Source organism: Tauraco erythrolophus, chromosome 11 (genome assembly GCF_009769465.1).
Source record: "Tauraco erythrolophus isolate bTauEry1 chromosome 11, bTauEry1.pri, whole genome shotgun sequence".
NCBI lineage: Eukaryota > Metazoa > Chordata > Aves > Musophagiformes > Musophagidae > Tauraco > Tauraco erythrolophus.
Window position 1 is genome coordinate 4397541 of NC_141475.1, and position 21596 is coordinate 4419136.

The 21596-nt window shown below is 42.9% G+C and overlaps 1 protein-coding gene across 2 annotated transcripts in view; it reads right to left on the reverse strand.

The window, feature by feature from the left end:
- Positions 1 to 21336, reverse strand: part of HS6ST1 (heparan sulfate 6-O-sulfotransferase 1) — a 188304-nt gene extending 166968 nt beyond the window's left edge. Inside the window, exons 1-3 of one of the 2 annotated variants that reach the window (XM_086618445.1) lie at positions 20816 to 21336; positions 18641 to 18658; positions 16297 to 16309 (exon numbers count right to left, since the gene is read on the reverse strand). In XM_086618445.1, coding sequence (XP_086474571.1) covers positions 16297 to 16309; positions 18641 to 18658; positions 20816 to 21336 — 552 coding nt within the window. The remainder of the gene's footprint in view (positions 1 to 16296; positions 16310 to 18640; positions 18659 to 20815) is intronic. The other variant, XM_009989019.2, reaches the window with a different exon arrangement.
- Positions 21337 to 21596: the final 260 nt, after the last annotated feature.

Here is a 21596-nt window from a genome sequence, read left to right on the forward strand (position 1 = left end):
CTGGAGAGTTAAGAGGGAAAAAGTGGTGATCAAGCAATACTCTCACCATGCCGGGTTCTCATGCCCTATTATCATTTTACTTGAAGACTGTATCACTGTGCTGTTTTCCAAAAGGATCAAGACTGCTCAACTTGTTTGTCATTTGGACACAGAGAATGCCTGGTCTGCCTCTCCTTTACCTGGATAAGGAAGAGCAGCAGAGTCATTCAAAGTCAAGCAAAAGAAGTTTATTCAAATTCATTCCCAAACCTCAGAAACGGTGCTGGACTGCAAAAGCTAACACTAACTTTGCCCCTTTGAGCAGCATTTACTTCCTCTACAATCAAATCCCACTCTTAAAGAGTTTTCTAGAATTGCTACAAACTTTTCATTTTCTTTCTAAGGAAAAGTAGAGCCAGAAAAAGAGAGGCAATTCTAATCCCAGCTTCCACTTCAGTTACTCATCTCTAATTTCCAACAGATGGTTGCTTCCTTCGTTGACTAGCCTCTCTGCAGATTCCCAGTAAGGCACAGGACAGCCATATGGCAGCGTGGGGTACAGAAAAGATAATGGGGCACTTCCCTTCTAAATCCCTTAAATATGCACTGCAGATGATGGACACTATAAAGCAGGGAGGAAGAGGAGGAGGAGAAAAATAATACACACTGAGATTATGCCACCTGAAGAACATTTCTCTATTGCATTATTAATTGCTGGTCCTTAGCGTGATTTTGGTCCAGGCCCGTCAATGATCTTGCAAACATGAGAATTTTGGGCATGGCTCAGGAATTAGCAAGGGTCTGGGACCTTTGTCAAGAGACAGTTTGCATGCAGTCACTGTTTTGAAAAGCAGCAAGAGCTGAACGTTACGGACTTGGGCTGTTTCATGTCAATTTACTATAGTGCAAAATAAAGATGTGAGAACTTGTAATTCACTGTTAGATACTTATCCTTCATAGTCTTAGCAAGTCTCCATCTTTAGACCATGACTGGTTTAGGTCATCTCTGAGGACCTTAACTCATGTCTAATGGGAAAAGCAGCATAGGGATCAGGTCTGCTCTACAGTGTTGTCCTGCAAGAGTCTTACAGGACAACTCCTTTCTGAGGGTGAAGTTACAAACAGTAGCAAGAGAAAGGAGGAGAGTAGCACATACAAATGAATTTGTGTTACACAGGTAAGAAGAGAAACAGCTTTCAAGAGAAGACAGGGAGCAGCAACTCAGTTCTCGACTGGCAGGTTACCTGCAGAAAGCTACCAAGGCATCTAGATACCTTGGAAGGAATTGCATGTCTGATTTCTGTTTAGCACGGTAGGTTTAGTTGTAGTGCTTATATGTAAGGTTCAAATGGCACTTACTCAGACTAAATCCCAGGTCTGCATTTCTTGTTAACAGCCTAGCAACAACAGAGATAAACATGTATAACTGAGGAGTAGCCAGGACCAAACTCAAATTTACGAGATTCCTACCAATCTGAGGTGCCCTTGGGTTCTGAAAGGACGACTGACACCAGGAGAGCGTTCAGCAGAAGAATGTGAATGTTATCACAGCGCTGGTGACGCCTTCTGTACATAGTTTGAACTGTTCAGAGACGAGAGCGTGCAGAAAAACTTCAGAACAATATGAGTCATTACACGTATATCTACGCAGATAAACGGGCTCATACAGCTGACACTACAATTAATGTTGCAAATGCTTAATTTCGGTCCAGTCCAGCACACTCCAGAGAGCACACAAATCCCTGTGGAAAAGGCAGTGTGCTGCATGCCAAAGTAGACTGGGCTGGAGTTGAAAATGTTGCTCTATTTTGTTTCCACCTCCATGCTCCCATTCAGCGAACACTGACTGTTCTCTTGAAATGTCAGCGTGCGGGGCAAGAGGCAAGAATTGGCAAAACGTATAGATATGCTGTCAGCGCTTGATGGAAGCTTGAGCACCTTTCTAGAGGCCCTTGCCAACGTAATTAAATTGTGCTATTATAGATTCTTTGGACAAGGTTTCTAATAAAGCATTTCCTGCCTCATTTCCTTCTTAGAAATGCAAGTCAACTTTCTTGTTGAAAGAATAACTTTCCGCAGTAATTCATACGTGCTTTGTGGCATGGCATAAAACTTCACATTCTTTCTCTTTTCTTGCAGCAATGCTGCCGCTTAAATCAAGACAAGTGTTTAGCACTGGAATGACATAAACATAAGTCCAACATCTGCTCTCTGAAGGGAAGAAAAATGAAACAAAAGAATAAGCCACAGTCTTTTACTCCACCCCTTCAAATTCCTCAATTAAATAAAAAAAAGCAGGAATCTTTCTTGCTACTAAGAGCAGCACTATCTCTTCCTTTACTCAAAAAAAACCCCCAATGAACAGAAAACTTAACTCCTAAAGCCTGAAGGACACCTTTGTTGTTTCCTGCTGAGAATTGACTGCACAGGTAAAGAGGTATCAGAGCTGCCGAACCTGACCATGCTAAACTTTACGCCTATATACCATAAAATGACAGGGCTAAAAAGCTTAGAAACTGGGGAGTGGTCACGTACAGCAATTCTCATAAAGAAGATCAACCAGCGACATGGAGGTTTTTCCTCAAAGCCGTTGTTTCAAATCTGCTTTTCCAGAACTTCTGCATGTGCGTGGTGTCTGTCAAAGCTTCCCACAATCTAAACTTCCCACATCCTTCTGTTCATGGAAGCAGAAAGTTGGATGTGGACTAATCAAACCCAGGAAACAACCTGCCTGAGACTGCACCCTACCAATTAACTGAAGAACAGTGCGATCTCACTGACATCATGCAAAATTAAGTCAGAAAAAGCCTCAAGGCAAATGGAGATTCTTGGCCAGTGAACTAAGGTACCTCCCAGTGTCCTCTTCCTGCCTTCCTTTTCTACCAGGATGCAATCGGATGCAGCACATAAACCTAAGTAGTGTTGCCACACAGGGACAGACAAAGATTAATTGCACCAGAGCCTCCGTCTTGTTGCCAGTGAAACCAGCTGCTCTGACCTACAAGTCTGCATGAACAGACCAACCCTTTTTTTGTCAGAGGCGCGAGTCCTTTTTTGTCCCCTCCAGACCAACACCACGGCAGTTCTCAGTGCGACACCTGATCCCCTGACAGCTGGATGAGCCACAGCCCTGAGCGCTCCCGCTGCCGCAAGAGCTCTGAGAAGAGAGCTGGAAATGAAGTCCTTTAGTGCACCTCTCCTGAGACTGTGAACCACAACTGGTATCCATGCTTGAATTTCATTACTAAATTGTTGAAACTAAACCCAGACTTTTCTCATAAGTGGCTAAGAATCCTATGACAGGTTCACTTAGTTCTGTGGCTTCCAGCCAAATAAGCCAATTCTATCCTTCTCAGGTTGAGAGTTAGCTGAGTTCTTGCATTTATGATTCTTTTTTTTTTGCTGCTATAGAGGAACAGAGATTAAGAGGGAAGAGGAGGTGGCACCAAATGGTTAAAAGAAAAATAATTGTAAAAGGATGTTTGCTCCACTATGTGAGAAACAGAGTTAATGCATGGAGGCTCTGTACAATGTTTGTACCCAACCTTCTGACACCGTGATGGCACAGTTCCTTCCTCTGGTAAAGACTGCTGTAGCAAGCAAAAGAAACAGCAAATACTTTTGACACAAGAATATGACAGAGACGTTCACCAACCTTCCCCTCTGAGGCAGGCAACCAGCTGTAGTACTATAGCTCCTCTCAATCCAAACACAATAGGTTTTACACCGTAATATTTGAAGGTATGTTATCATGTCAATTTATAGCATGCCACTGATGCCACGAAACCCGTGGGCATGTTTTTGTCACACAGCAGGCGTGAAGCAGCTTACTGGTTTCCTCTGAGGTTGAAACACTGCAACTTACCATGGGAGAAGAGTAAGCACCAGGCAGGCTGAGCAGAGCAATGACCTGCCAGCAACCCACACCCTCATCATGCACTAACTCGTTAACGGAGTCGTACCCCCAGCAGCTCATACTTCAGAGACACCTCCCTTCTCCCACACAAGGGGAACTCTAGATATACAGGAATCAGACCTACAAGTTGAACTCCATATTTAAAGCCCAGATTCATGTTTGTTTCTGGTACTAATGCAGTGTCTCTGTCTTCCTGCCAACTGATAGCAGAAAGCTGCTCCTGCCTCCTGGGCTAGCTTACAATTCGCTGTCTTCATAGAAACTTCCTCAGAGCTGTACAGGGCCATTACAAATGAAAAGAAAAATAAGAGCACTCAGTACCTGTCCAAGCTACTGAAATGACTCCTGCTGGGACTATGCCCAAAGGTCTCATTTCGAAGGCCAGGTTTCTCCTACTCCCCATGTTGTGTGCCTTTGAGGCAACTTTTCTAATCTAAGTTGAAGTTAAACATTTTCAGTCCTTGTGTCCAAGGACCACTTGGATACAAGTTTGGATACTCCTTGTATCACAGAACTAAAGTGAGATGATTCATGGGGATCAGGATTGCAGTTTTCACACTGCTCTAGAAATGCTCCAACACCAGTGACGTACTCTGTTCCTGTACCTCATTCTACCATCACTATTTTATTTACAAAGCCCAGAAGAGCACTCTGGCATGACAGAGACGCTAGCTGATGAAGTCAGAAATCATCAGAGGAAGCCTTATGACATTATGAACAACCTGGCCATTCACACAGCTCAGTTCCTCCATTTAATTCAATCTTACATAATCAACTAAGACTGCAAAAGAAACAAGGCTCTATGCAGTGCCATATAGATAGTTGCATTTGCAGAGAGGACATCTGTCACCTAAGAGCAACATTGAAAGTACCAACCAGATGGATACAAGCTTTTAGCACATTAAGCATGTTCTGCATTGATCTAGTGACCTGGGGGCAAAAAGCTCCAGCTATCTCTTTACATGACCTCAAGGCAATGGTCCCACCTTCAGCTCTAGCCCAGTAGAGCACTTACAAGTTCTGTTCTCATGTTTGTACTTCTCCTCCCTCTTCTGTGACACCATCAGCTGTGTGCTGAACAGAATGAGGAATGACTTTCTCAAAACTTGCCTGTAGCTTTCCCTTACAGGCTTGGAGGTGTGATTTAAAAGCATGGCTTAGAAGCATGTGAACTTTTATAGAGTTTAAAAGGAGCTTAAACAACTAGGCCTTTGTTTCAATTTGCATCATCAAGCAAGGTGAAAAAAAAAATAAATAATGTGACATGTACTGTAGTTCTAGCTTTGCTGTTAGTCATGTTTAAATTAGCTATAAATAGGAAGGCGGAAGAAGGAATGAATTGGTATAACCAGCTCCTACCCTGAGTTCCCTCACCACTATAAACACTTGCTTAATTATTTTCTGGAGCACAAGGCCTGTATTTTTAATTGCAGAGATCCACTAAAATTCAGGGTTCCTACTCACACCCAGTAACTGGATTTGTTTGAAGGAAGGACTGTTTGTGCTTTATCCTGTGGGAAGTTGTTAACGCCCAGTCACTTCCCCCTCGTATTCTCTCCTCACCGACCCCAGAGAAACCACTTAGATGAAAGAGTTTCCTTTTTGAGACAGGGATATTACAGCAGTATGCACTATGCAGTAAATCCTGAAGTATCCAAAAATTTAGTAGCTGACACCTTTGGAATTCACTAGCTCTGCTTCTGACCTATACTAGAGTTGGTTTGTTTTGGGTTTTTTTTGCACAGATTACAAAATTATTTTCAGAATAATTCAAGATGTCATGGTTCATACAGATACAGCATCTTGCCTGAGTTTACTGCATCTATTTTAACTTGATTTGGTTTAAACTTTCACAACACAAACACTTATTCCTATGAAAAGGAGTAAATAGCCATATAAATTCCTCGATATTAGCAGTTCTACTAACTTCCATAAGAGAACGCTGTTCTTACATCCTTTCAGCACTAGGCAAGAGTCTCTAAATCTCACCCACAATAGTATAGTTGACAAATATAACTGTTCCTTTTGTTCTCATGAGCAGTTATTTCCAGATTTGGGATTGGCCAGGCTTCAATCCAGAAAACAGACTTTTCATGACAATCCCCAAATAACTTCAGAAGTCAGGAAATATCCTAGTTCGGAAAGGGGTGGATTCATCCTGCCTGAAGTATTTGGCAGCCCGAGCATCCCACATCTCCAAAACGTTCAGAGAATCCATCCTTCAATTTCGGCAAGATTTCCAGCTGGGTGTTACACTGACAACCAGTGCTTTATCACAGCCAACCGCTATCCATGCAGCATACAGGACAAACTATTGATCATCCAGCAAGTTTTATAAATTGCAGTTGCACACTTCCTATTGTGATTTATATCGTCATTACAGTCCAACTACACCCCGAGTGTCAAGTCCTCCCCCTCCAACACTAGCTAGAGCACAAGGAAGAAAATACTCTCATCAAGAAGGCCTTTCGAGAGAAAGCCTCAGGGGGAAGTTATTTCCAAATGGAAGTAGTCATGCTGTGGACAGTCTGCCAGAAGATTTACTTCTGCATTTGTTTCAGGATATTTAGAAAACTGATTTAGAAGATCTTTACTTACAGCATCTGATTAACAGGAAATCTCACAGTTACCTCGTCACACAGTCCAATCCAAGCTCACTCCTTCAGCAGATCCTGAGACAGGAAAGGCCATACTGCACAACCCTCCATGCGGTGAGGCATAACCTACTAGTGTAAGCATGTGGATGAGCACTCAACATGCACATCTTGTAATCCTAGATCTGGTGTCCTGGTGTATCCCATGGCAAGCAGTTTAACCTTTGCCTCTGTTTCTGCATTTATAAAAAGAACACATCATATCCCAGCTCTGCATGGCATAGGGATTAACAGCTAGACTGTAGAGGAATTTGAAGAAACAGAGTATGCACACAAACATCCCATGTACATGCTCTTCAAGACAATAGCCCTTACATACTTTGGCTAGGTAACAGCTTTGTCTCCTATGGTTTCAAGACTGAGAAGCTAATGGGACACAAACATTTATTCATTTTTGTGCAGGCAACCTTTTTCAAAAGAGCTCCAAAGTGATACAGGTAACAGATAATACAATAAAAAACCCCTGTTGTTAAAATACTTCAGGACAGGTGGCAAGCAGCACTTTCCCTAGATATGAAAAGTAGGCAAAGTTCTCTGCTGCCTTTTAGACGATGCCTGGGCTATTCACAAATATAAACTGACAACCAGTTATAGCCAGAATCTTCCCTTTTGTGCACCAAAAGAGCTTGCTGCTGGTGCTGCTTCCTTCACACGCTGCTACCCTGGGCCGGTCACAAAGCAGAAGCTCTCTTAACAGCTTTGGTGACGGAGGGTGGGGAACAACGCATGGTTCCTCCAACTGTCACAAGAGCAGCAACCCCTGCACGTGAGAGCCCAGCTATTTGGGAGGAATACAAGACCTGTGCTGAACAGTTACAAAACCCAGCACCCCCCACACGCATGTATCACCTTACAGTTTGGGAAGGTAAAAGCTGGCAGCGCACACAGTGTGCATAACCCAGTCTCAGCACCGCCAAACAGACATACAGACTTGCCTGGGCAAGCTGGGACAGACAGCCGGGTTAAGAACGGTTTCTGCGAGGTTCCCTGAAGTACCCAATAATACAGGCAACAATCCAGCTTTTGTAGTACGCTTCCACGCCCCTGGCTGGGCCTTTTGCTGGGATGGAAATGGGATGGACAATTTCCTACTGCTTTCCAGTTGGTGAAATCCTATTAAGAGTAAACAAAACTATTTTCATCAACCAATTTCGAAGGTTCAGACAGAACAAGTGGATTTCTCCTGTTGACAGCTACTGTTTTAAGCACCATGGAAACATTTCAGCCAACTACAGGAATATTTCTTCCCAGGAACCGCAGTCACCGGCAGGTTAACACCTACGTTAAGAACTGCTGGCATACGCATAATTCAGAGGAATCTTCAGTAAAGTTTCTGAGAAAAGGGAGTTCAAGGAGGACCTGACAGATATAAGCACCTGATCGAGAGGCCCATGACAGTGATGCGGCTTCAGCCCCTGCTGGAGCAAGCAGGGTACGGAGGACGCACAAAGGCAGCCCGGCCAGGCAGCACGGGTACGTCATTCTTCTCCCCCACGCAACACCATGCCTGGGCACACTGACCCACTCGTGTACCACGCTGCCAGCTTGTCACACAGGAACCTCCTTCCCAAACTGAGACAGCCGAATGGACTCCCTAAAACTTCTACTTCGCAGCCACTGCAAGTCAATCCATTTCAAAGCACTAATCCTGATTTTTCAGGCCTTCCTTGAGCTTTGATTAGGTTTTCAGGGAAAGACACTTTTCTTCTTTAATGTATTGATACATCACAGAAGCTGCTATAAGCAGCATGTCACAGCATGGGAAACCTTCAGACTAGCTGAAGGCAAATCCATGACCTTTCTTGCTGTCTCAAGGCAGCAACACATTGAGGAAAAAGTTAAAAAGTTACACAGAACTTGCCAAATTATTCTTCCAAGGAGCTGCCTAAATCATAGTATAAAAATATATTCCTAGCAGTTGCCAGTTAAAGATGTAAATATGTTTTAGAAGACAGGGACAAATGCCTTTAAAATTTACTAAGCTAGTTGACTCACATACTGTATTTATCCACACTAGACTTTTTAAGTATTTTTCTTGCACATTGTAGTTCAATATTATTCCTTTAAACAATTACACACAGTTTCGGCATCAAATCCTACAGAACTCTCAATGCAAAGAAATTCAGTGGAAAGAAATGCAAAAAGTTCAAACTACATCTTCACTAAGATCCAAGACTTTATGGTTATTTAATAAAAAGCTTTATTGGTAACTAACAAATCATCTAATACCTGAAAATCCTAGTTAATACAAGGTATGCTGGCTTTTGGTGCTTGTTTTTTGTTTTCCTTCTCATCCTCAGTTATGGACTGATTATCTCAGTTTTCTTCTATCCCCAACCTCAGATGCAATTTTTACAACCAAAAGTTAAGTACAGCTCCTCCTGCCACTGAACAACTTTCAGATACTCACTTTTAGTGGGAGTCACATCAATGCTCAGGTGACCAAACCCAAGTTCATACTGATAAAACTGTGGCAGCTGTTTTTCAGGCCCTTCTTGACATAGCCAGGTCACAAGCAAGAGATCACCTACAGCTAGCCCCCTCTTATTAGAAACAGTTGACAACAGGGTTATTTTTTAAAAATCAAAACTCAGGTATCATTCAGTGATTTTTGTTTTATTGTTTCAATATTTGGAGCTGGTATTTTCTTAAAAAAAGAAAATGACACTCTCATGTAAACTGCCAGTGCACTTGTCTGCTTGGAGTCTGACTTCTGCAGACTCGGGCTTGGAAACTGGCAACGGGCTATTAAAGTGTAACTGCTGAAAATACTAACGGGCTAATTTTGAGTTTCTGCAATACATGTGTTTGCTATGTATGACTGGCTGCATAACCAGGTGTCAGCTTCATCCAATTTAGTAAAAGTCATGAAAACAACCCTTTCTGAGTAGTGTTAAGAGGCTCATCCTAAGACGGTAATACCTCACTCAAAAGATTTAAGCGTATTGACTGTATTCAACTTGACTATTGAGACAAACGGCTGTTTCTGATGCTGGCAGAGTTACGTTTTGGAATCCTAAAACTTTCTGACCTGTTGAAAAAGAGGGTCTTCAAGAATCGCTCCAAATAAAAATCTCAAGAACACATGGGGTCATAGTGCCAGAGTACAACCATCCTCTCCATCGTAAGAAATCCGTGCATTGATTATAGAAAACATGGGACATTTTTGTAGCTCCTTGCTGCTGTGTTAGGCCTCAAGCTGCTAGTCTACTCAGCTTCAGAAACTTTAAATGCATGCCAATGGGAAATGAACTATATTCACATAATGACAAAGAAAGGTGAAGGAAGACGATCGTACAGAGCTATAGGGAGAAATCTTGGTTTAAAAAAAAAAAGAGCCGAACCCCAAGAACAGATTTATATAAATGATTTCCTTCTCTTCTTACTTAACCTAACTCAACAAAGCACGTGATGTCTTGCAAGAGTGTAACGCATGCAAAGAGTAATACACCCTATTAAACACATCTTCTGTTTCAAAGAAATTACAGCTGATTTCACTTCTTTACTAAGTGATTACTTTGGAAGCGCCCAAAAAGCGCTTGGATAGTTCGGAGCACATTGTAGGTCTGTCTGAGCACAGGGGACTACGTTGACCATGGCTTGCACACCACACGGGATGAAGAGTCAAGTCATGGGCATGTAAGCAAAGATGACACAGCCTTCAAGTAAACAGCAAATGACAGAAAAGGACCTCAGCACTCCAACTCCTGCTTCAGCACCAAACATTTCTGAGGATGCCTGATGAAAATACCAATGCTAACCTTTTCTGTTGATAACAGACAGCATTCGTCATGTGTGTAACAGCGCAGGTCTGTGAGCTCTCACTCATGAGCAACCAAAGAACTTTGAGTTTCTTCTCCCTTGATAAGCAGACTGGGCATATTAGAAAGTGTGACTGAATTTGCCTGCAAATTCAAGATGTGATGGAAGCGAAGACTACCGATTGCTTCAGAGCTCAAGCCAAAGCATGACAAAGCCTGTTCGCAAGGTACAAGAAAGAGCAGGATTAAACGCTGTGCCCAAATAACGGCTTGAATAAAGAAGGGCAACATTGAGTCATTAGTCTTTAGTGTAATATTACATTTCAAAAGCAAAGCTACTGGCAGCAACAGTAGGAATCCCGATACAGGTAACACAATATGGTTGTCAAAAATACAGGACCTCACTGCAACAATGGTGAAATTAATGGTAAAGTCTTTGGCCAGGTCTAAGGCTCTATTGGAGTCAAGCTATGGACACGCTAGGAAGATGCTCTCATTTTTAAACATACATGGAAATCTGATCAAGTAAATCAAAGGAAAACTTCAGGGAAAAAAAAAGGCTCAGGATGATTTATTTTCGATGTGTTGCAAGTAACAACACCAACCACAACAGTACAATCAATGATGGAAACTCCACTCAGACGCCTGGAACAAGAAATTCCAGTTTTGTCCCCCTAGAAAAGATGCTAATGTATTTCCTTATCGGAAAGGGCTCCTATGCATACAAACCGGCTTTCCTGTACAGTACACAATGGATGAAGCATTTCCCTTCATGGGGGTTTTCATCTAAATGACACCTACTGTACTTGCTTCTGTAGCCAGGATAAATCTTTTCAATCTTCCTCCTTGCAGAACTACCCAAGTCACATCTGTCTTTTCTCTTTCAAAGACCTAAAAAAGGTACAGGTGGCAAGAAAGAAAAAATAAAGAGGCAAAGAACAGGAGAAGGTAATGCTGTCTTCTATGATTTAAGGCATGTTAAGGGAAGGGATGGTTGACTGATTATGATTATACTCTGCGATTCTCGTGCTCCTTGTTCTTTCCCCATCTCCACTAGGAAAGCAAAACCTGCCAGGAAACTGGTGAGTCAGCATGTTGCCGCTATTTGTCTTAGCTATGAGGCATTGATTTTTGTTCCCAACGCTTTGATATAGGGTCACAGGTGTCCTAACTAAAATCTTTACTGAGAGCAAGGGGGTCACGGCAGCAAGAGCTGTTAGTTTAAACAAAAAAAGTCAATTCTATTTTACAGTATTTGTACATTAAATTTTCTGATAAACCTGTGTTGAATAAATACAAAAAAGACTTTTTTCTTTAAGCTGTTTAAGATAAAGGAAAGAAAAATACATGCTCTTCACAAAACCTTTTTTCATAAGTCACTAAATATTTCCCTGTAATCAAGTATCTTATACATGCATATGTCTAATTAACACAAGAACTAAGGCTAAAATGCAGACTAACCCCAATGCGTGGAAGGTGCTTTTAGAATGCAGCACTTTTACTTCTTTAATACTTGTCCAGAAACTAGGCCCCTTTCAACCTATCTGAAATTAGACAATGAAAAGTCACCGGGCACGCTGAAACTCAAAGCAATGCTATTTGGCCAGAAAACCTTAAATCGCCTTGTCAGTACCTCAAGATTAACATTAAGCAAAAAGGAAATGTGGTATATTTTAAAAACAAAAATGCAAAGGTGGCTCAGGAAGCTCAGAGGTCTCTCCCCTCGCACAGAAGAGCTCCATAAAAGGAATGATGATATTTCAGTCTGCAGCGAGGTGCAATCAAAGAATCTCTGCTTAATAGGCTGGAGATTAGTTATGAAGCAAAACACAGAGTCAGACCATAAAAAGTTAATTGCAAATCACTGTTTTCTTGTTTAAATTGGCAGGAAATTGTGAAATATTTCCTCTATAAAAACATAGGTGAGCTATTATGTCGAATGTACCATTAGCAGGGTGGAAGGAAGGGAAATACAGAGCAAAGCAGTAATAACACGCTAAGAAACCAGTTGCTTCTGAACGAGACAGTCACTCAGCAGGAAAGGTCCATCCATTAACATGCAAGTCTGAGATTTACGGTCAGAGCCAGCTTAAAGACGGACCACTTCAGAGTTGTTTTAGGTTGAGAATGAACGTAACACCAGGTGCTATTTACTACATACTTTGTAAGAGGCTTTGAGATATACAGGTGAAAGAGCTGTATCATTAGCACTGCTAAGAAGTTCAAATTACAGTTATGACGGAACGGAGGTGCCCCAGAATCCTTCACATCCTTAGCTCTGCCCAGCAGTTTGCAGGGATGAAGCAGCGTTTGGTATAAGTACATCATACTTGTGAGGAAAGCACAGGAATGAGACGCATGTGTGCTATTTAATACAAGTGGAAAAAACCAAACCCTATCAAGCATATGATGTGCTTTTTGTTTGACAACCTCTCTCTGCACGGACCTTTCCTGAAATCGCTTTTTCCAGTCATGAGGTATCTCAGGCTCCAATAGCCATGCATTGGTAAATAGCTCCTCCTTCGGCAGAGACACACAGACCATCTGAAGCATCCTCTTCAGACCTGAAACTTGACACGCTACCGTACAGAGGTGTTTAAGGCTCTTTGTATCTTTGCGGCAATAATCTCCAAAGGACTCTTCAGAGGGATTCTCAGACTAGATTTTCAGCAGAGTATTCCACTACGGAAATAGAAGGGTGAACAAAAATACCTCAAACAGCGATTACAGAAACTGTGTCGCCTTGAATCTACACTAGTGGTTATTTTTTCCTCATCAATTCTACTTTAATTCCTTCAGAAAAAGTAGAGATTTGTTTTTAAGGTCAACTACCATTTCAGAAGCAAGAAAATTTGTAATGGACTACTTCAGCTCTGTGCTCCTCCTGTGCTTCATATACTCTTTAAACACACAATCACTAACATCTTTGTTTAGGAAGACGTTTGCTTCTGATGTTTAAGTGTCATTCCCTTCCATCCACATCAAGTCAGACAACCATCAAAACATCTTGACTCAGCAGCTATCACAATTGGCATTATTAGAATTAAAGACCATGCTTCATCTTTGCTTGACAAAGCACAATTTCATCCAATAACGGAAAACTTCTCTCTGCTTTACTACTTTCTGGAAATACAAGCAAAAACAAAGATAAGCTTTGTGGAGTTAGACTGTGCCACTTTGGCTTTCTAAAGCAAGCACAAGTCCAAGCGTTCACTGACAAAACAGTAATGCTCTTTAAAGCATTACTACCACAAATTTGGTAAAGTTGCTGCCAAATAACTGGAAGTTTAAAATGAAGAGACATGAAACAGTGACTTCGGCTCTATGACTGACTGTCCATGCTGCTTTCCCACTTTGAGATGTGGAAAAGCCGTAACCTGTAAGAGGCAGCAGGATGCCCAGCAGGGAGGCTCAGAATGCGTGCGATGCAATCGCTACGCTCAGTACTCCTCACGGAATGTAAAATCAGATGCGTTCTATCCGTACAGTCACTCTCGGCTTCCAGGTCAAAGTAACTAGCACACCACAGTCACAACCACAACCCCTTTGACTAATCTCTATCAATGCTGCTTCTGTGGCTCTGCTTGTCGCTGTTGTGACTAATATCTGGGTTAGGAACACATTGGCAAGGAGTCATCCGGGACTCTGCTCAGAGCTGGAAGCGTGGGCATTGTGTACAAATATGACTCAGACAAGGCACATCGATCTCACCTATGAAACAAACTCACACGGAAGTTTTCTCAAGTAACTCCGAGCCTGCACATCCTGAATCACTTTCTAGTGATTCTGAATCAGCTCCGGGGTGACCTGATAGCGGTCTTCTAGTACCTCAAGGGGGCCTACAAGAAAGATGGGGAGAGGCTGTTCAGGAGGGCCTGTTGTGATAGGACAAGGGGTAATGGTTTTAAAATAGAGGGAGGTAGATTCAGGTTGGATATTAGGAAAAAATTTTTTACCATGAGAGTTGTAGAACACTGGAACAGGTTGCCCAGAGAGGTGGTGGATGCTCCATCCCTGGAGACATTCAAGGCCAGGTTGGACGAGGCCCTGAGCAACCTGATCTAGTTGGAGATATCCCTGTTTGTTGCAGGGGGGTTGGACTAGATGACCTTTGAAGGTCCCTTCCAGCCCTAACCATTCTATGATTCTAGAAAACAGGTCCCACGTTACACTCCTCCAACTTCTACAACAGGCAGCCAAAAGCTTCTGCTGACTGCTGAACAAGCCCATGAAGTCTAACCCTGTGAATCAATGCAGGAAGGGACCACAAGAGGAGACTAATCTCCTCCTCCTTCCTAGGAGAAACAGATGGTCCAGGGAGAGGGCAGTATTGTAATAATCTCCAAGTTCTAACATAATCTCCCTTAGCAGTGGTTTCTTAAAAGGTAATATGACCTCTTCCAGTTCACATCCTAATATCCAACTAAAGACCTTCCCCGGTCTCCTGCAGGGAAGAGGCCTCACCACATGTACCCAGGCATGCCCCACACGGTCACACCAGGTAAACCTGCAGCTGTTCTAGCAGGCAACACCAAATTCACACACTTGCTGATCACGTGTTATTTTTCACCTACAACACTAATGAACTCCAGCTTTCTTAAATCACACAATTTTCTTAAATCACAGATTTCTTTCAAGATGCAACATAAAGTTCACAAAGTGGCACTGCTCAACATCACGTTAATTTGGAAGAGATACACGCCACTAAAACTGCTCCATAAGTGCTAGAGAACAGGCCCTCTGTTTGGCGTTTTCAACTGACAAAACAGGACCGTTCAGCAGAGCCTTGAAAACGAGGCATGGCATGGTTTTGGCCAAGATGTTTCACACAAAATGTTAAAACTGTAATCACTGAGTAACTAATCTCAAAAAATTCACATGCACTGGTACAGTGGAATACGTCAGCTGTGCATTTACAGTGGATCATTCCTTAAAGACCGTCCTTACACTGGGAGTATATATCAAAGCATCTAGTTCTGTCATTAATAAATTCAAGCCAGCTCTTTTAAAGGAATCGTTTCTGAATTATTGGTTAAAAAAAAAAAGAAGAGAGGATAAAAAAGGCGATTACGAAAGAGTTTACTCATAATAGTTCACATTTTTATTTGTGGAGTGGGAAAGGATAAGGGCAAAAAGGCAAAATCTGAGGTCTGGGTAAAGAGTGTTTGCAAACTTCTAAGAAGAAAAACAAAATTAACATGAAGTTATGATGCAACTTTTGTTTAAAGATTAATGAAAGCCAGCCAAATGCATAGTTTTGCAAAATCAGGTTAGTAAATGCATACACTCAAGCAAGGACATATTTAAGGACACATCCTTTTGCTTTGCCAAGAAAAGAAAAAAATAGTAAGAGTAATTAAACCTGATGTATTAGCCAAAAGTCTTAAGCTCAGATAAATATAGTACCTCAAACTTAAGGCAGCTATTTGAAGAGTCCCAACTTTCAGCTACTTTTAGTTACTATGTCAAATTTAAAGATCTTCAGGACAAAACTATCCAGCCCTTCAAAATTGTTTGGCTCTGAAAGACCAACCTGGCTTTATGGGTGAGCACAACTGGGTGCAAAAGGGTTCACATCACACTAGCAGGCTTTAAAATATCCACACACTAAGGATTTGAGAGAAGAATCGGAATACTGAAAACAAGTTTATACTGATACTCCGCCACCAGTCCTTAAGAGAAACTAGTCTTGAGTTGAACTGCTGGGTGGGAAAAACGCCCCTTGCACCCTGCAGACAGATATTTCACAACCCCCAGTGTACACAGATCCATAAAGAATGGCAAGGCTAAGCTTTTAAAAAGTGCTAATGTTATAAAAGTGATATGGTAAAGCCTTTCATTCTCAAACATTTGGTCTCTTGACAACGCGTCTCTGCAGCTCCTAAGCACACATATAATAAAAACCTATCAGGAACAGATCCCTGGAAAGGGACAGATATGTGGTTGGGAGCTGTGAAAGTTCACACTTCAGAAAAATCAAACTAACAAACTGCTGAGCCCTGTTAATTGTTTCTTTAAAAAAGAACCAAACCAACCCAACCCAAAACATAAGCTCTAAATAGCTTATCAGGGAGATTCTAAAACTTGGACTGATCTGTTTAACCGCAGGTTTTACTAACCTGCCACAGATTTGTTACATAAAAGTATATAGATTACATTTTTTTTATTTCTAAAGCATATGAAATCTTGAGAAAGAATATTGAAATTGGAAGCGTGCACATGCTTTTAAAAATCACAAAGAAATACTTTTGTCTTTTTTTTTGTCCATAGATGAACTCAGAAACCAGCTTCTATGACGAAGTAGCGCAGAAACACATACCCAAATCCAAGATTAAGCTAGTGCCTTGAGGTAGTTCATTAAAACAAACAAACAAAAAATAAAATCTACCTGGTGCTTGAAAGAGAATAGCAGAAGACAGAGCACGCATGTGAGTGGGGAGAGCACGGAGCCAGCAATGTCCTTCTAACACTCTACCAAGTACATGGGTTCTCCACAGCAACAGGCACCTGGCACAAAACTATGTTTAAAGGAGCTACATGCCCCTTAAAGTCCTCTCCACACGAATCATGTGCCTTTAGGAAAACACCAGCTTAGATGCTCTTGTTTTCATGAGACAGAAGAAACCAGCAGGACAGCAACAAAGTCTAGGTTGTTTGGGATTTTTCTTTTTTTGAGAAGAGGTGGGAGAGGAAGCATGTAGAATTCCTTCAGCGTAATCTATTTGTTTTAGTGTTCCTGCAGCACATTATGTTAGAGTCAAGCTCACACATGAGGTGTCCTGCAAGGACAACTTCAGAACACCTAGTTCTGCTCCTGTGTTGGGAGCACGGCAAAAGGATGCAGTCAGAAGGACACTGAATCACATTTCCTCCAGGGGCTAACAAGGGAACCTTTCCAACACCTCTAAGAGCTTTCATTCAGTCCGTTAATGGAGGAGACGGACAAGTTACTAGCGGGTCGCTTCATAGATTTTTCTAATTCTGGAAGTCAAATTAAAGAACCGAGTTGACAGAAAAATCTGGGGTTTTTTTCAGAATCAACCGAAGAGATTAGATCTCTTCAAGTTTTAGGCGAGACAAATTTAAGAGGGCAGTTCACAGAAACTGCTTAGCCGCTGCTTTCTGAAATATCATCATGATGACTCAAAGCACACATCCTAGTCTTATCTGTTTTTTCAACAAAAAGTCTTTTCCAGCAGTTATTTATGCCTAACAGTACAAGGAACGAATAGGCCTCCATCCCCAAAATCTTGGAATTTGCCCTCTACTAGAGCCATGAAGAGAACTGCAGTTAAGTGACTTAACTGATAAACACAGCCAGCCTCAGAATTCCTTGGAGTCCCAAGTTTTACAGCCCCCAAAACAAATCAATCTCTCTCTTTTACTGGCTGTATATAAAACATAACATTTGCTTCAAGAAGTGCTTGTCCAGAAGTCTTCTGAATACAAACCAGGGGAAGTCTTAGTGGAGATAGGGAAGATGGGGATGAGAACCAAGTCTGTTGTTTGTTGGTTTTTTTTTCAGAGTGCTGACCGGTTAGAGCTAACACACCCATCTCTAACTGCTTACTGTATCAATGCAGAAAAAAGAAAGAAAGAAGAAAAGTAAAAATCACAGTCTTTGGCAATCTGGGGCTCCTAATCATTAAGTCTAACACAGAACAGCAGAACAATAAAAAGAGCAATTGCATTGTAAATTTATGTACCATGCACGGGTTATGGAATGTAGTGCAATAGGGCACTGTACAGTGATAAAACTGCATTCCTTACAAAGTTAACAGCTTTAAGCTCATGATTTGTACATGTGGGCAATACTGAATGACCTTCATGCTTTCCAACACTCACTAGAAGGCAGATTTATTTGTAATCACAAGTCAGCTGTTTTGGTTTGGGGGATAAACATATAGTCGGAAGAACAAAGGTTTAAACTTCGCATTAAGTAGTAAACGCAGAGGCCAGTACATTAGCTTTAAAAGCTGAATCTGAAGACTGAACTCCAAAATCCAGAGTGGATAATATTAGAATCTGAGTGAATCCTGCTGCAATGGTTGTTTGCTGCTCCTTTTTTTTTTTTTTTTTCTTTTGAAAGAGAGATATATTTTCATAGTTCCATTACAAAACAGTAGGCTCTCCAGCATATGCTTTATGTAAAAACATGTCCTGTTCCGATGTAAGAGATCCGATGTCCACAATGGAGAAATAAAGTTATATTGCTCTTAGTGTAACGGATATAACACAAAATTATCCTTTTTTTAACAAAGAAAATCCATCAAATTTTGATTTTAAACAAGCATTGTCTCTTATTCCCAATTTTCTTAGACATGAAATACATAATAGTTTGGAGAGGGCTCCTACTAAACTGGACTGCAGTACAACAGAGCAGCATCCTAGGACAGTATTATGAAAATAACCAGCAACTGTTCATTGCACCAAAACCATCCCCAGGATGCAACGATCAGTAAATTCTGGGTTTCATTTAACAGAACAAGGCAATAAACCTTAGATAATCTAAAACTTCCACATCATAGTTCTTACACCACTGCAAACAAAGTTCTAATTTAGATTTAAGGGAAGAGATCACATTAAGCAGAACTATTTCTGGATATGCAGGATTAATTATTTTTTCTGCACATCCAAAAATCGAGACAGTTAAGCAGCACATAGTTCCTGATGTTCCAAAACAAATAGCAAAGAAAGTCTTATTTACAAGCATTTGAGATGAGGCAATAGGTTCTGGTTCTCAATTTCCTATGAGCTGAGGTAAGGAATTTAATTGCTACTTCACAACCTTAAGTGCCCTGCTCTCAGGTAGCCACACAAAAACCCCACAAAACCCGCTAAGTCGTACGAGACAGTTAAATACTGAACACACAGCAGATTTTAGTACAAAATTGCCAACAGAAGCACACAAGGCTCTGAGACAATTCATAAAACTAGCCAGGTCTTTATATAAGGTCAATGGTTTGCTAGCCAAGTACCAAGGTTCACAAAACGGGTAATTTTTTGTTTGGTTTTGAAATCAGATTTGAACTTTTGTGCATTTATCTTTACAACACTTCACTAAAATCTCAACAGCAATCAGATGGGCTGAGGATATTTTACTTACAGGTGTTTTCAAGCACCTTACTAATAAAATAAGAGACCCCAGAAAAGCCTGAGTACTCTATCAGATAGATACTTCAGGTTGCTGCTCCTGGGTCAGGCAGCATGACAGCAATCTGAGCATAGTACTTGGATGACTAACGCTGAAACGGGCTGAAAACAGCAGCAATCGTGTCAGAGACAATAAAGAACCCTGGCAATCACAAAAAGCTCCAGTGAAAGAAAAATGATTTAAAAACGCAGAGAAAAAAACAGTTATGATGCTAAAACACACTTTCTTAAAGGCTGCTTTTCACTACAGAGATTATATATGGTATTAACAATATGCATATAAATAAAGCATATGCCATAGGCGAATGTTAGCAGATCTTGGACACTGTTAAGAACCTAACTTCACGGCAAACAGATTAGAAAGTGTTGCAATAAAAACAGTGATATGTCAAGGAAGGTGTGCATGGTGTTAAAAATTTGTGATTAATTAAAAAAAACCCTGTCTCCTGAAATGAAAGACACAAACATATCTTGAGCTAAAAGAACGTAATCTTTGAAGATCTGAATATAAGCCACTGTCTTTACCAGAGTACTTCAAACAGAAAATTGCTCTGAAGCTTATCATTTATAAAGGGACCGAGGTATAGAAACAATGGGGTAAGAGGGCAGAAATACACTGGATGTTCAACAGGGATGCACTGAGGGTGCTTTAGGATGGCTCTCCCTCTCTCCTGGTGCACAGATGCGGGAGACACAAGGAACATGTACAAGGTGGCTCCTTTCCCCAAAAGATTTCCCCTCGGGTCTCCCACCAAGATAAACAGAAAGGAACATATGGAAGAGTGTTTGAGGGATGTTCTCTGCAATGTGCAAGAAACTATCAGGCAGACTACGGGGGTAAAACAAGGGGGTACGCATGAGGGCTGGTGTGCCTCTCCTCAGCTGCTCTGGAGAACAGTTTCAGGTGGAGGAAAAGGGGTGCACAGGTTAGGGCAAAGCTGATTACGCGGGCAAGTTTGAGACTAGAGTATGGTGCAACCGGTAATAAAAGGCAGCAAGTGAGGTCTGACATATACAGACGAAACGTTTAGGAAAGTGAGTAAGTGGCACAAACACACAGGCTTGGTAAGGGGTTCAGAGAGGCTGCTAGAGCAGAAGACCACGCGCTGAGTGTGCAGCGTACCAGGTACGCGGGAGGGAAAGAGCAGCGCGTTTGCCCGGGAATGCAGAGGGAAGGTGCAGGGCACAGCCTGGAGGGCGGGAGGGGAGGACAGGTGAACCGGCTGAGGAAAGGTTCGGGGCAGGCTGGGGCACAGCACGTTAGCAGCGCGCCGGAACACACAGGGAGGAGGGTTCAACAGCGCAGGGGCTCGGCGGAGCGGCGGAGGGTGCGCGGGGCAGCGGGCCGGTACCTGGGCGTCTTGGCGGCGGCGGCGCTCTCCCGGCGGTCCAGCACTCCGGGCACGCAGTTGGTGAGCTCGGTCCAGTCGGCGTGCAGCCCGCAGCTCCAGCCCGTGGAGAAGCGGGAGAAGAGCCAGGTCTCCCGGCGGTTGGGACGGTAGCAGGTGCACTTCTTCTGCCCGGGCCGGCAGTCGCAGGGCACCTCCAGCCGCACGTTTTGCACCAGGTGGCGGCCGAAGGTGGTGCCGCCGGTCTTCTGGATGTGCAGGAAGACGATCACGTCCTCGCCCTTCATGTCGAAGGCGAGCTCCCGCTCCAGCTCCCGCACGGGGAAGTAGTACTTCTTCACGTAGTGCGGGTCCGGCGTGGGGAAGAGGTCCAGCTCCTCCGAGTAGGAGCGCCCGCTGGGGGAACCCAGGCTCAGCCCCGGCCCCACGTACTGGTACAGGATAAGCATGAAGCACACCGAGACGGCTACGATCAGCAAGAACTTGCTGGTCCTCTCAACCATGGTCCTTCCCGCACGCTTCATGTGTCACCATCTCCCGGGGCTGCCAGCGCTGGGCAGACGGCGGCGGTGCCGGGGGGCGGGCGGCGGAACCCGGCGCCTGTGCCAGCCGCCTCCCCCCGCCGCTCGCCGGAGCGGAGCCTCCTCGGGGGCGGCGGGCCGCTCCCCGCGTTACCTCGGCTCCCCGCTGTCCCCGCCCGCCCCGCCGCAGGCAGAGCCGGGAGCGGGGCAGGGGCCGCCCGCAGCCAGCCGCTCCGGAGGGGCCGCGGCAGAGCGGCGAACTT